At 39.6% G+C, this 15,826-nt stretch overlaps 1 protein-coding gene across 1 annotated transcript in view; it reads right to left on the reverse strand.

Moving 5' to 3' along the window:
• TGS1 (trimethylguanosine synthase 1) overlaps positions 1 to 15,826 on the reverse strand; it is a 65,575-nt gene that overhangs the window by 8,799 nt on the left and 40,950 nt on the right. Inside the window, exons 7-12 of the mRNA XM_003793684.3 lie at positions 14,635 to 14,809; positions 12,192 to 12,495; positions 8,733 to 8,879; positions 6,438 to 6,581; positions 2,992 to 3,208; positions 1,495 to 1,573 (exon numbers count right to left, since the gene is read on the reverse strand). Coding sequence (XP_003793732.2) covers positions 1,495 to 1,573; positions 2,992 to 3,208; positions 6,438 to 6,581; positions 8,733 to 8,879; positions 12,192 to 12,495; positions 14,635 to 14,809 — 1,066 coding nt within the window. The remainder of the gene's footprint in view (positions 1 to 1,494; positions 1,574 to 2,991; positions 3,209 to 6,437; positions 6,582 to 8,732; positions 8,880 to 12,191; positions 12,496 to 14,634; positions 14,810 to 15,826) is intronic.

Consider the following 15,826-nt stretch of genomic DNA (forward strand, 5'->3'; position numbering starts at 1 on the left):
GTCATTGTTGTTTGGCGGGTCCGGGCTGGGGATTCGAACCCACCACCTTAGGTGTATGTGGCTGGTGCCTTAGCCGGTTGAGCCATAGGCGCTGAGCCAGAGTTCAGGCTTCTTAATATATGCATTTGCTCTTTTAACTCAGAGAACCTCAACTCTGGAGCACATTACAATCACTTGGGGAGCTTTCAAAATTAACTTATGCTCAGCTTGGTGCTTGTAACTCAATGGTTAGGGCACTAGCCACAAACACTGAGGCAGGTGGGTGTGAACCGGGCTTGGGCCTGCTAAACAATGACAACTGCAACAAAAAAAATAGCTGGGCACTGTGGCAGGCGCCTGTGGTCATAAGGCTGCTTGAGAAGCTGAGACAAGAGAATCGCTTAAGCCCAAGAGTTTGAGGGTACTGTGAGCTGTGATGTCACAGCACTCTACTGAGGGCAACATAACGAGATTTTGTCTCAAAAAAAAGAAAAAAAAATTAACTTATGCTTGGGACTCACCCTGGAAAATAAACCCCACAGAATCATTCCCAGTGGACCAGCATATGAGTAATTTTAAATAACTGCTCAGCTGAAACTATAAAACCCTTATACATGACACTGAAAACACAGGCACTAACCAAGAAAAAACAGGTAAGTTGGACTTTGTAATAGACTCTCAGTTGGAAAAACAGATCAAGGTAATCCGGAAGGGAAAAGGACAGACACCAGAAAGTATGAACATGACCAACTGCCATTCTCATAAAAGACATCCCAGAATAACAACAAGAACAAAGAGGAGGAAAACACAGGGAAGATAAATTCTCCTAAAAAAAAAAAAAGATGAAAAACCTCCTAAGTAATAGAAGTGGTTCTGAGAGAATCAAAGCAGAAAGGAAGGAAAAACCCACAAGTAACAACATTATAGTGGAATTCAGAATGTGAGAGACAAAAGATTTTTACTGGAGTATTTGGCACAAAGCAGCTATACAGTAAGTTTTTATAGAAAAATCAACCAAAACATAAAGACATCATCAAAACTTTATCAGGTAGTTATTATATCAGATCCAATTATACTAGGGAAAAAAAATTACACTGATTAAAGATTCACGGTAAGAACAGAAGGAGAACATCTGAGCATTAGTCAATGCTCTGTCCTCTCAGAGCACAGCTGACATTAGTCCCCGGCCAACTGAGGCACTACCGGGCTCTTCATCTGAGTTTAGGCTATTATTTTTAGGAAAACCTAAAACCTCTACCTGATCTTGGCTAGTTTCCCTGCAGTATTTGAAGTACAACATGTTCAACTGTCCTTTCAATACATCTTGGTTTGTTGAAGCCTGAAGAGCTGTGGAGATGAAGAGGACTGTCAGACAGTCTCAGTTTTCTAAATATTAACACGCAAAGGGGGTTCTCATAAACATGTTCTCTGGCAAGGAAATGTTCTGTATTTTTCTGTTCATTCTTTGCAGCAGGTAGGCCAGGGGCTCATAGAAGTTACTCAGTAATGGCTTACCTGGTCAACATCTGCATTTCTTGGAAGAAAATAAATAATATTATTAGTGATCTTCTGGGAAAGTCTGAAAATTTCAAAGGTGGAGAACAGTTAAAGAAAAGTAACAAAACAAAAACAGTGGCTAATTTCTGATCAAAAAGAGATGTTCTTTCCTTATCATAACCCAAATGTATCTCGATATATAACAAAAAGGCACAAATTTAAATCCTCTATTGCAGTGGTTCTCAACCTTCCTAATGCTGCGACCCTTGAATACAGTTCCTCATGTTGTGGTGGAACCATAAAATTATTTTCGTTGTTACTTCATAACTGTAATTTTGGTACTGTTATGAATCATCATGTAAATATCTGATATGCAGGATATATTTAGGCGACCCTGTGAAAGGGTCATTTGACCCTCAAAGGGAACACGACCCACAGGTTGAGAATGTCTGCTCTAATGAAACCTAACCATAAATTAAGTAAAGAGATTTGGTCATTCAGCAATAACTGTTCCTGATACATCAAAAATTAAGAGGTTAGACATATTTATTCAATTACCCTAGAGGTAGGCAGCCAAGAGTCAAACATACACACTCTTTCTTTTTGCCATTTCTAAATTACTGAAAACATAGAGTAGGAAACACGAAGGGACAATACCGTTTCTTTCCAGTCAAGAATAAAAACAGGTAACTCTGGCCACCTGTAGCCTATATTCTAAATTGTAATTAGCAATTTAGAAACATGTTTCCTGAAACATGGGAAGTGATTCTTCTGGGAAGTGTCAGGTGAAGAAAGGAATAAATAATACATGTTATTCTTTAAGAAATAGGATTTGCTTCAGTATCTTAGAGGAGTAACAGAAAAAATTTGAAGGCTCACCTCCTGTAGCTCAAGTGGCTAAGGCATCAGACACATACACCAGAGCTAGGGGTTCGAATCCAGCCCAGGCCTGCCGAACAATGACAACTACAACCAAAAAAGCGCTGGGTGTTGTGTCAGGTGCCTGTAGTCCCAGCTACTTGGGAGGCTGAGGCAAGAGAATTGCTTAAGCCCAGGAGTTGGAGTGACATCACGGCACTCTACCTGGGGTGATAGCTTCAGGCTCTGTCTCAAAAAAAGAAAAAATTTCAAGATAATACAGCAAATTAACATGAGTCAGTATAAGTCAAAGTAATGTTATGGGATGGTCACTCACAGACTCTAAGGACAGAATTTGAGAAAATTCTCAATTTTCAGACAATAATTTCAAGCAATTTATGCATTTTAATTGTTTCACATGGGTAAAACTGGATAGTAATCAGGGGAAATACAACCTCACACTGGCCATTACTTCTGGAGATCAACCAACAAATTAATTTTTACAAAACCTGCTTTTTATATGTCAAATAAACTAGAAACAAATGATATTAGCTAATCTATCTCTCCTCTTCATTAATTTCTCTCTCTCACATACACCTCCCATTCCCTTCCTCACAACACCATTGTTTAAGTAAACTTAGAACTTCCAAAGGATATCCATCAGGAGACATCATCGTCCTAATGTCAAAGGTCTTTGCGGTGGCGTAGTCTGGCCCTCCCCAGGGTGGGCTGAGGAAAACAACATCAGCCTTTAAACAAGAAGCCAGGAGCAGGAAATCTCCACAGATGAACTCGATCTTATCTGCCACACCATACACTTCTGCATTATTACGAGCAAGATCAATCTTAACAGGGTCGATATCAATGGCAATCACTAAAAATGGGAATAGAAAAATGAGTCAACTGATATTTATTTATACAAGACTGTTATACCAATATTCTGTTATCTTCTGTATAAGGATCACTTTCAAAGACCAAGAGGTACTTAGTCATATATACCAGAGATGAAAACTTCAGCTAAATTTTTTAATTTAAATTAGAAAGATGCACTTGTATCAAACCAAGAAAATGTGACTTAAAGACCTGGCTTTCTAAGTTGTCTCACTTAGATAGCTTTATCTAAGCAAGTGGTGAAAGCTGTCAAAAATTATGTACTGAGGGCCAAATACAGGGTACAGCCTGAGTGGCAAACCTTGAAGAGGTCACTGACTACATGTAAAGCCTATAATGCTAGGTTTAAGAAAAAACATATTTCCTCAAAATGGGGCAATGCCCGAATAAAGACACATTTCACATTTTCCACAGAAAACTAAAACAAAACACATTTTGAAAAACCTAGATAGTCAGCCAAAAGAGTTGGCTCACGCCTGGAATCCTAGCACTTTAAGAGACTGAGAAGGATGGACTGCTTGAGCTCCCGTTTGAGACCAGCCTGAGCCAGAGTGAGACCACGCCTCTAAAAATAGCTAGGTGCTGTGGCAGACACCTGTAATCCCAGCTACTTGGGAGGCTGAGGCAAGAGAATCGCTTAAGCCCAGGAGTTTCAGGCTGCTATGAGCTGTGACACTGTGGCACTCTACAAAGTGAGACTCTGTCTCAAAAAAACAAAAACAATAGGTTGGCACCTATAGCTCGAGCAGCTAAGGAGCCAGCCACATATACCAGAGATGATGGGTTTGAATCTAGCCCAGGCCTGCCAAATGACGACAACTACAACCAAAAAATAGCTGGGTGTTGTGGCAGGTGCCTGTAGTGCCAGCTACTTGGGAGGCTGAGGCAAGAGAATCACTTGATCCCAGGAGTTGGAGGTTGCTGTGAGCTGTGATGCCATGACACTCCACCCAGGGCAACAACTTGAGGCTATCTCAAAAAAACAAAAACAAAAACAACCCCCCCCCCAAAAAAAAACCTAGATAGCCAAATTATGAAGAAATGTAAAAACAGCTGCTGCTGATATTTAATGAGACAGTTTAGGCAGAGGGAAAAGACAATATTACGTTTTATTACCAAATAGACTTTGGTTTAATTCATTGCAGTTTCATAATTAGCAATGCAAACATAAGTTAACTTCAGCTCACTGCTGCCTTGGAGTAAATTACTCAAGTGCACTTGTTTGTGTGCCAGTGTGTTCATGGCAATGTGCTGTATCTGAAAGGGCTAAGTGGAACTTGACGCATTAGCATGGCTGTCATGAAAAGGTAGTTTTTCAGAAAATCCTACTCTCCAAATTTGTTAACACTTTTGAGAAATAATCCATTCAATCATTTTTACAATGAATACAAGCACCAATTTCAAATGCAAAATCATGCATCTACGATGCTGTTTTTCCTGTTCTAAATAAACTAACATTCACATTTATGAGAAAAGATTCCTTTTTAGCTACTTAATCTGCTACATTTATAGTTCACAGATGGAAAGTTACGCTGACAACATCAAAAATTCAAAAGAAAATGACCTCCGGCAAAGGTCAAACCTACTCGGCTGGTCTCGCTTTCATCTGTGTTTCTTGTGAAGGCAGGTTTTGCTTTCAGGCTGAACAGAATGGAAGCACTAAGTCTATCCCATGAGTGAAATGCTGACAAACGGCTGATGATAAGCATCTAGAACTGTGCTGCCCAAGAACCGCAGCCAGTAGCTACGCGTGGCTATTACCTTTAAACTGACTAAAATTAAATAATATTAAAAATTTATATCCTCACAACCACATCATCACCACATTTCAACTTTTTTTTGAGACAGAGTCCCACTTTGTTGCTCCCAGTAGAGTGCCATGATAAGATATACCTCACAAGATTGTTGACTAAATTAATTAGAACATACAGCTGACCCCCGATCTCTTGTGCAGTCAAATCCATATAAAACTTGTAGGCTCCCCCAAATTTAACTACTGATAGCTTACTGTTGACCTGAGGCCCTTCTGCTAACATTAGCAGTTATTAACACGTAATTTCATAGGTTATATGTATTATATACTGTATATAGGATATAACTGGGAAATACATTTGTATTATATATACATAATACAGATTATATACATAATACAAGTGTATTATTATATATAATACAGAGAGTGCAGAGACTTTTTTCCTTTCCCATCCTAGTGCATATATACTGTACTGTACTCTTAAATCATAAGAGAAAACATGTTTATAATACTGTACTGTATTTGCTGACACTGTGAGTTTACATCATCTGCCTGGAACGGCAGTGGCAGGCCTCATCTACAGTGTGTATGAAGCAATCCAACTTTTCTTGTAATGTCGTGACTTTTCTCTGCTTCTTGGGAGAGCTTCCAGCATCACTAGTGGCACTTCGCCTGGGCCCCACAGTGTTATTTAAGGTTTATGGCATTGCACTAAACATAATCCAAATACTCAAGAGCCTCTGGACATCACTTTTTACTGCTATACTCAGTTTCCTGGAGAGATGACTGCTCACATGGAGATGATCAGCACCACATGGTGTTTTAAGCAGATGCTTACAACATCTGAGCTCACCTCAGCAGCAAAAAGAGGTGACTAAGAGATTATTACAGTATTAGCTAATTTTGATTATTTGCAGTTCTGACTTCATACTGCATCATTATGTCTGTTTAGACTTCGCTTTACTGTGAATAGTGACAGGTATAGCCTGTATTAAGGTATGTAGGTTTTGATAAACTTAAATTTTTAAAAAAAAATTTATATATGTTTTATGGTATCTACATATATTTTATAAATCTCTGACATAAGTTTTTCTTAATTTTTTTGATATTTCTAGGCTACATGGTTCATCTGCAAGTTTTTCCAAATTGTCAAAAATCTCTTGAAAACTTTCCAATATATTTACTGAAAAAAATCTGGGTATAAGTGGAGCCATGTAGTTGTTCAAGAGTTGATTGTTTTAAACATTTACACCAATATGTGATAAAGTGTATGTCTAATATATGTTAGTATTCTTCTAAATATTTGGTATTCAATTATAAATTAAATCTCAGCAAAGATGAGCTGTAGTAAAATGAAGACATATCTAGTGCAGAAAGATATAATTTAGTAAAGTAAACTAAACTCATTTGCTGAATGAACTGAAAATAAGACGGTTCTCTTCCATTGATGGTTAATTACCTCTTTTTCCTGTTAAGGCAAATTGAATGGTATTTCCTCCAACTCCACAGAAAGCATCTACAATAACGTCACATTTGAAGGACTGACTGATGCGGCCAGCAATGTGTTCAGCGATCTTCTCAGGTGTCACTGAAAACCAACCCTCTGCAAAGGAAGCATATTTCTGATATGTTCAATTTTAAGAAGCCAAGCCAAGCATAAACACGATATGCTGCTATATATTATGTATTTTTAAAAAGCTTAGGGCAGCGCCCATAGCTCAGTGGGTAGGGTGCTGGTCACATACACCAAGGTGAGAGAATCACTTAACCTAAGAGTTTGAGGATGCTGTGAGCTGTGATGCCACAGCACTTTACCCAGGGCAACAGCTAGAGACTTTGTCTCAAAAAGAAAAAAAGCTTAGTTCACCTTTACAAAAAATTATAAATTACTTAGTTCTAAAAAACATTCTAGGGCGGTGCCTATGGCCCAAAGGAGTAGGGTGCCGGCCCCATCCCATAGACCAGAGGTGGTGGGTTCAAACCCGGCCCTGGCCTAAAACTGTAAAAAAAAAAAAATTCTAGAAAGTTTGTTATAAAAAGCAGCAGTACCGTTCCTTTCCACAGAAGTAATTATCTCAATTCTTAACCTGATTCTTTTGTAATACTACACCCCAGTCTTCCCTATATCTGAATTATAACTTCAATTTTTCTGCTTGAGGCAGAAAAATCTACTACCTATAGATTATCTGCTATGTAAAATGGAAAGTCAGCTGCTCTAATTAGTTGTCACCCCACATTCTACTGAGTTTCCAAATTATTTCATTCCTAATGGAGAAGCAATGACCCAGATTTGTACTGGACATTTTGGAATTGCGTGTTTTTAAAGGATCAGAAAAAGCAAGCTGATAGCGAATGGCCACAGAGCTGCAAAATTACAGTGGGAACAGCAGAACCCTCATCATTTTCGTAAATGAGGCCCTGTGCACACTCCAGGGAAAAACATAGTACCTTCCCTCTTTCCTGGTAGAAGAAATTTATATTTTTCAGAAAGATAATTCCCAAACAAAATAATGCACTAATTTTCCTGTTCCCCCCTCTTACCAAAACTTTAAACGGCTTCTCTTTATTGGAAGAAGACGATTAACTTTTATAGAATTGCAAGTTTTTTTCCAGTTGTATTTATCTGTATAAACTCCTATGCTGTTTTTTCAATACTCATTTTGCAAATTATTAGAAGAAGTTCACAGAACTCCTGAAATTCCATCACATATGAAGACTTTCTGATTTTGATAGTTAATAAAGACCAATATTTATTTAGGTAGCCCCAATATGAAACTGAATGTTAGTCTGCAAGACTGAGTTACACAAATAAACTGTTGAAGATCACGGCAGGAAAGTGTGAGAAAGAATTCAAAGTTTCTAGTGCTATTTCATTAAATTATATCATTCTGTGCTAGATATTTCTTCCTCAGATATTCTGTTTAATAATCTATCAATTACTTTTGGTATATCTATCTAAGACGAAACTTGAATCTGAAGTTTTTTAATCTTTTTTTTTTTTTTTTTTTTTAGAGACGGAGTCTCACTTTATCGCCCTTGGTATAGTGCTGTGGCATCATAGCTCACAGCAACCTTCAACTACTGGGCTTAGGCAATTCTCCTGCCTTAGCCTCCTGAGGAGTTGGGACTATAGGTGCCCGACATAATGCCTGGCTATTTTTTGTTGCGGTTTGGCTGGTGCAGGGTTTAAACCCACCAACCCACTGGTATATGGGGCCGGCACCCTAACCACTGAGGCCTCAGGCGCCGTCCTGAATGTGAAGTTTCTAAAATACACACATCCTCAAACTGAGGGACATTCAATAATGTAACTGGCCACTGTCCCTTTGAAAACGTCAGTCATGAAAGATGAAAAAGGCTGGGAAATGATTCCAGATTAAAAGAAACTAAAGAAAAATAAAAATTAAATGTAATGCATAACCCTATGCTGGAAAAAAATATTGATAAAGGGCAAGATAATTGATTAGAGCATGGACTGTAGATTATAATACTATGTAACAATGTTAAACTGGTAAATTTATCATTATTATGCAAAAATATCCTTGTCCTTATGCTAACGTATTAAGGGATGGGGGCATGATGTATACAACTAGATCAGAAAAAAATACACATACATATGGAGACAGACACTGATGAATGGGAGAATGTTATAAATAGCTGAATCTGGCTAGGGAGGATAATAAACATTCTCTCTAACACTCTTGCACATTTTTGCAAGTTTAAAATAAAGTTAAAGAATACATACATACTTTACCTCTGTCCAATTTAATCCCATCATCAAAACGGGAAAAGAGCCTGTATCTCTGGGCCCAGTATTTTACTAGTTCAGGAACGGAAGCTATCTCAGGAGGCAGACCATTTACCCTTCTGTTCTTCTTTTCCTTCTTCTTTTTTCTTCCAGCTAAAATAAAATACAAAGAATATAGATGCTCACTATGAAAGAACGAAAATCAGGTAGGTGCATTTATTTAAATGTGCAGCTACACTAAATAATTACAACTAGAACACGTATGTGATGACAGAGAGAAACAGTAAGGCTTCGTGGAAACACAACTGGCTTTAATCACATTCTGCTGACTCACTGGCTTTGTAAGCTTGGAAAAATAAACTCCAAATACTGAGGATGAATGAATGAGCCATCTAATGAGTAGTATATTTCACTAACTGTTCACAGCGTTGATGATATGTAGAAGCATTATTATGGACATCAAATTATTACTTTTGTTAGCATAGACACTTCTCTAGTTGAATTACAGAAATCAAACATTTCCCTTCACTTCTTTTTTTTTTAGAGACAGAGTTTCGCTTTGTCACCCTCAGTAGAGTGCCATAGCATCACAGCTCACAGCAACCTCCAGCTCTTGGGCTTAGGCGATTCTCTTGCTTCAGCCTCCCGAGTAGCTGGGACTACAGGTGCCTGCCACAATACCTGGCTATTTTTTTGTTGCAGTTTCGCAGGAGCCAGGTTTGAACCCACCACCCTTGGTATATGGGGCCAGCGCCTTACCCACTGAGCCACAGGCGCCGCCCTCCCTTCACTTCTTTAAAACAAAATATCCTAAGGACAATCCTAGAAGTCAGAAGGAATCTGAGAAATTCAAACAGGGGCCACTAGCTCGGATCCAGAGAAAAGGATCTCATCCCTTTTTCTTAGATAAATGATTTGTATTAGTTTGGTTGTTTTCAGTCCCCAGCAAATTAGAGGCAGCAACATAGAAAGATGAGAGTTCTGTCACTGTTAAGTATAAAAACAGGTGATGGCAGACAAAGAATTAAACTCTGTCATGTTTAACATGGTCCTTAGGGACAGGACTATGTCTTAATATTATCTGATCATTGCAAATGGTGAACAGTGTCATCATGATTCAGTAAGATGAGATTCCTCCCCTCCACTCTCCCAAAAGTGTCATCAATAGCAAAATATTTTGATGGTGTTTATCAACAGTGGGGATGATGACATTTTGATGGGACAATTACTTGTTGTGTAAGACCATCTTGTATATGACCAAACATTAAGTAACTTGAGTACTAAATGCCAGAATTTTTAGCCAGGTGTTGTGTGTGCCTGTAGTCCCAGCTACTTGGGAGGCTGAAGCAAGAGGATAGCTTAAGCCCAAGAGTTTGAGGTTGCTGTGAGCTGTGATGCCATGGCACCTACCAAGTGTGACATAGTGAGACTCTGTTTCAAAAAAAAAAAAAAAATAAGGTAAGCTGTTCAGAAAAGCAAAGAAATAGGTGATACAAAGATCACAGGCACGTACTCACACACCTGTACAAAGAAAAAAAAATCAAGACCCAAGCAAGATATTTTCCTGAATACTAAATTAAGAAAGAAATGATTTATCAAAAAATTGAATATTATATCAAAGGAAAATTTCTACCTTGGGGCTGGGTGTGGTGGCTTACGCCTGTAATCCCAGTACTCTGAGAAGGCAAGGCAGGTGGATTGCTAGAGCTCAGGAGTTCAAGACCAGCCTGAGCAAGAGCAAGACCCCATCTCTACTAAAAACAGAAAAACTAGCCATTATATCAGGCATCTGTAGTTCCAGCTACTTGTGAAGCTGATGTAAGAGGCTTTATTAACCCAGGGGTTTGAGATTGCTGTGAGCTATAACACCAAGAGACTCTTACCAGGGTAACAGAGAGAGATTCTGTCTCAGAGAAAAAAAAAAAAAAAAAAAAAAAAGAAAAGAAAACTTCTAGGCTGGGCATGGTGGCTCACGCCTGTAATTTTAGGAGTTGGAGACCAGCCTGAGCCAAAGCAATACCTTGTTTCTAAAAATAACTAGGCACTGGGGTGGGTGCTATAGTCCTAGCTACTTGGGAGGCTGAGGCAAGAGAACTGCTTGAGCCCAAGAGTTGTTTTTTTTTTTTTTTTTGAGACAGAGTCACAAGCTGTTGCCTTGGGTAGAGTGCTGTGGCATAACTCTTGGGCTTAAGTGATTCTCTTGCCTCAGCCTCCCAGGTAGCTGGGACTACAGGCACCTGCTACAATGCCCAGCTATTTTCTGGTTGCAGTTGTCATTGTTGCTTAGCAGGCCTGGGCTGGGTTCAAACCTGCCACCCTAGGTGTATGTGGCTGGCACCCTGCTGACTAAGCTACAGGCACTGCCTTGAGCCCAAGAGTTTGAGGTTGCTGTGAGCTGTGACGCCAGGGTACTCTACCAAGGGCGAGAAAGTAAGACTGTCTCCAAAAAAAAAGAAAAAAAGAAAATTTCTACCTTATAAAAGCCTTAATATTCTATTGAACATATTATTATTTTTTTTTTTGGAGACAGAGCCTCAAGCTGTCCCCCTGGGTAGAGTGGCGTGGCGTCACAGCTCACAGCAACCTCCAACTTCTGGGCTCAAGTGAGTCTCCTGCCTCAGCTTCCCAAGTAGCTGGGACCACAGGTGCCCACCATAACGCCCGGCTATTTTTTGGTTGCAGCCATCATTGTTGTTGGATCTGAACCCACCACTTTAGGTGTATATGGCTGGTGCCTTAGCCACTTGAGCCACAGGTGCCGAGCCTGAACACATTATTTTTAATCATAAAATAACTTTTGCTATAAGAAATTCAAATAATACAAAAGTACATAAAGTGTAAAGTGTCATTCAGTTCTCTATTAATTAGACAAACTACTATGAATGCTTTCTTACATTAGTGTACCATAAAAAACAAAACAAAACAAAAAACAAACTACCATCAACCACCACAAACAAACACTATCAAAAAGAAAACCAGAGATGGCTGGGTACAGTGGCTCATGCTTATAATCCTAGCTCTCTAGGAGGCCCAGGTGGGTGGAATGCCTGAGCTCAGGAGTTCAAGACCAGCCTGAGCAAGAGTGTGACACCCCATCTTTACTAAAGATAGAAACACTAGCCAGTGCCTGTAGTCCCAATACTTGGGAGGCTAAGGCAAGAGGACTGCTTAAGCCCAGGAGTTTGAGGTTGGACTCTGACACCAGGGCACTCTACCCAGGGTGACAAAGTGAGCGTCTGTCACTCAAAAAAAAGATGGTGGTCCTCAGACACAGTGTTTTCACAGGTCTTCCCTGGTGCTAAATCACAGCCACTTAAAATAGAACAGTATACTTACTATGCCTTCTCTCCACTTAAAATAAGTAGCAGTGATCTGGTAGGTACAGAGGATGCACATGTGAAAACCAAGATGTTAAAAACTGTCTTTATCTAAATCCATCAGTGAGTGAAAGCCTGTTAGTCTTACCTTCAGCTGTCTGAAGAGAGGCTGCTGGGTCTCGAGTGACACAATCCTTCTCCTCTGGGACAGCGGCCCCCAAGCTAGCGCCTTCATTTATTTCTGTTTCAAGTTCACCAGCTGAAGAGGTAGCCTGACACCTCTCTGGTTCTGGATTACTAGTCTCCAGTGGGTCACCACCCTTTTTAACAGACACGTCTTGTTCCTCTGAATTACCGCTTGTGCAAGTATCTTCCACATTGTCGTGAGAAAATGATTCCTGCGATGCCTCTTCATCCACTGGTTCATTAACCCACATTAGAAATTTTTCTACCTTGAATTTTAAGGAGACATCGTGAGCAGGAATTAATTATAAACTGCACAGAATCATCCCATCTTTCACCACTGGGGACTGGACAGACAAGCTGTGTCGTAATTATTAGCTCTGTATTACATGAGCTAAAATAAGAAATTTTGACTAGAATTTATTATCTGGGCATGCCATGGACTTATTAAAGATTTCTTAAAAGGGAAAAAATATCAGGTAAACTTTTCTGTTATTAATTAACAGGAAGAGGACAAAGCCAAACTGCCCCAGTAGCTTTCCATAAGTGCTCGTAATAATGTAACTGCTATGTGATACTATCACAAATGCACCTATTGATTGCTGAATCATTCATTTTAGTTTTTCAATTTTTTTTTTAGAGATAGAATCTCACTTTGTCACCCTCGGTTGTCATCCTTGGTAGAGTGCTGAGGCATCACAGCTCACAGCAACCTCCAGTTCTTGGGCTTAGGTGATTCTCTTGCCTCAGCCTCCTGAGTAGCTGGGACTACAGGTGCCCACCACAAAGCCCAACTATTTTTTTTTGCTGCAGTTTGGCCAGGGCCAGGTTTGAACCCACCACCCTCAGTATATGGGGCCAGTGCCAACTCACTGAGCCATAGGCACTGCCCTTAGTTTTTCAAATTATACAGAGCTTTCTACAACAGCCAGGCTACAATCTATATTAAATGTTACTAAGCATCAAAGATGAACTCTGAAAAGATTAGTGGCTATTTTAATCTATATGAATAAAACAGTGCTACCTTTGAAAGAATGAGAGCTGCCTTTAATTGAAGAGTGGAGCCAGTAGGGTAAGTTCTAACAAACTAGGTATATTCTTAGAAAAGCTAACAAGGGTCATGGTGAGATGATACACTTCTTTGCATCTTTCACAATGGGACTATGCTTTATGACCTCCCTAAGAGTGAGTGATTAGAACAAAAGTGGCAGACATACGGTAGCCGACAACCTAGACTCTTCCTGAGGGAAATGAGCCTATGCACTAGGGGACACCTAAGGACACGGCAGCCCCAGTTCTGTTTTCCTCAGCGATGCTTAGCAGCTGTCCTTCTGCTCCAGCTGTAGATGAATGTATGGGGCTACCACACACAACACATTATGGAAAGTCCTACAGGAATGATTGGACTGGTACTAGGCAGTCTATTTCAAAATTAACCAGGACCACAGTTATTAAAGTATCACTGGCGGCCAACCTGGAATATAATTAAAAACAATCCCTTTTGGCTCGGCACCTGTGGCTCAAGTGGCTAAGGCACCAGCCACCTGCTACCTAAGGTGGCAGGTTCGAATCCAGCCCGGGCCGGCCAAACAATGACAGCTGCAACCAAAAAATAGCCAGGCATTGTGGCAGGCGCCTCTGGTCCCAGCTACTTGGGAGGCTGAGGCAGGAGACTCGCTTGAGCCCAGGAGTTGGAGGTTGCTGTGAGCTGTGATGCCACAGCACTCTACCCAGGGGGACAGCTAGAGGCTCTGTCTCAACCCCCCTCAAAACAAAAAAAACCAATCCCTTTGCCTCAGACTATAACGTCCAGCTATTTCTTTTTCTTTAGAGGCAGAGTCTCATTCTTGCTCAGGCTGGTCTTGAACTCGATTGCTCAGGAGATCCACCTGCCTCAGCCTCCCAGAGTGCGGGGATTACAGGCATGAGCCACTGCGTTTGGTCCAATCTTCTAATTACTTTTACTTCCAAGGTACTTGGGACAGAAGGTACAGCTAAGTCCAAGAGAGGGGATATGAATATTCCAGTTAACAGTATCAATCAACAAATTGCCCTGTGCTTCATGCTATTAGGGCAAACCTATCATCTCATGATGGAGCATCTCTGGATGAGCACAGAAGTAAGGGTTATAACATTAAGACTTAATCCTACTTAGCCTGAAATAAAAGGGAAATTCCTCCTTCTTGTCTGTTACAAAACAGGCAGGATAATTTACTTATTTATCTTCCTGACACCAAACACTCCCTTTTCACATTACCTCAACTTGTTTTTTTCATATTTAGATTATACAAGACAAGCCTTCAGGATGCACCCTTACATTCGGTAGAAACTGGCTTCCCAATTAAGTACAACTGTAAAGAGTCAAGCTTATAAGGTATGATCTGAGTAGGAAATGGAGTCGTACATACCTTACTCAGAGCTTTGCTTTTCTTGAAAAATGGTTTTTCTGACTCTTCAGTAAAGAAGATGTGTTTGTTTTTCATCTTTATTTGCTTGCGCATGTCCAGGTACTTGGACTTACGCTTCACGTTCTTCTCCAGATACCTGACCTGCCGATGACTGAAATTTGGAATTCCACCATATCTGTGACCAAACCAAAACACGCCTTAAGTTCTAAGAATATGTTTCCTTATAGGAAAAGAAACTAACAATTTTCACTACCAGTTTTTGCAAATAGAACTCACCATTTAAATTTATTTTTTTGTAATGAGATGGGGTTTTGCTGTATTGCCCAGGCTGGTTTCTAACTCCTAGCCTCAAGTGATCCTCCCACCCTGGCCCTCTGAAGTGTTAGAATTACAGGTGTGAGCCACTGTGCCCAGCCTTCTTCTTTTCTTAAATTATGAGAACAAAATCAAGTTCAAATAGCTTTTATGTTAATTCTAAAGCAAATGTGAAACACTGAAGTTGGGAATAGCAACATATCTAATATTGAGCAGCAAGGAGAAATTATATAATAGACTGCAATAAAGATACAGCTAAAAACCTATCCCCTAGTAAAGGAAAGATAAATTTTCTTAACAGTCACGTGTCAATGTGGGGGAGGCATCAGTGACAGTTTGTTTTTACACGTCACTAACCCCCCTCATTGGCTTGTGACTGTGTCAAGGCGGGGTGCTGCCAAAGCTCTTTAACACATATCTGCATGTGTTCAAATTATCCTAAGAGTAGTAAATAAATTCTTAACCTAAATCAATTTAAGCTTACAAAAGAAACAAACCCTAATCATTAAAATGATTACAGAATGTCTGGTCTAACCACCTGAATTTTTCTAATCTTAAAAAAAATAAGTATCTGCTTTGAAGTCTCCTTTAATTGTATTAAGCCTAACTCCCTCTCCTACAAACTGTTAGGAACTTCAGAGTGTAACATACACTTTAACATTTATAAAATCCAGGACAGTTTGGTTTTTGTATGTTATTCTTTTATAAGTAGAAATGGGTGCTCTAAATAGAGAAATAGCTACGTTAAATCCCAGGCCAAAAAAGGTAGTAGTCTCTATGAGTGCACACTAACAAAAGCTACCTAATATTTTCAATAAAATTATATGTGTGTAGTAGTAAACTCTTCCAGGAATTTATTTTGTGTTTTTTTTTTTTT

This window comes from Otolemur garnettii, unplaced genomic scaffold (genome assembly GCF_000181295.1).
Source record: "Otolemur garnettii isolate 467f Iridium unplaced genomic scaffold, OtoGar3 scaffold00071, whole genome shotgun sequence".
NCBI lineage: Eukaryota > Metazoa > Chordata > Mammalia > Primates > Galagidae > Otolemur > Otolemur garnettii.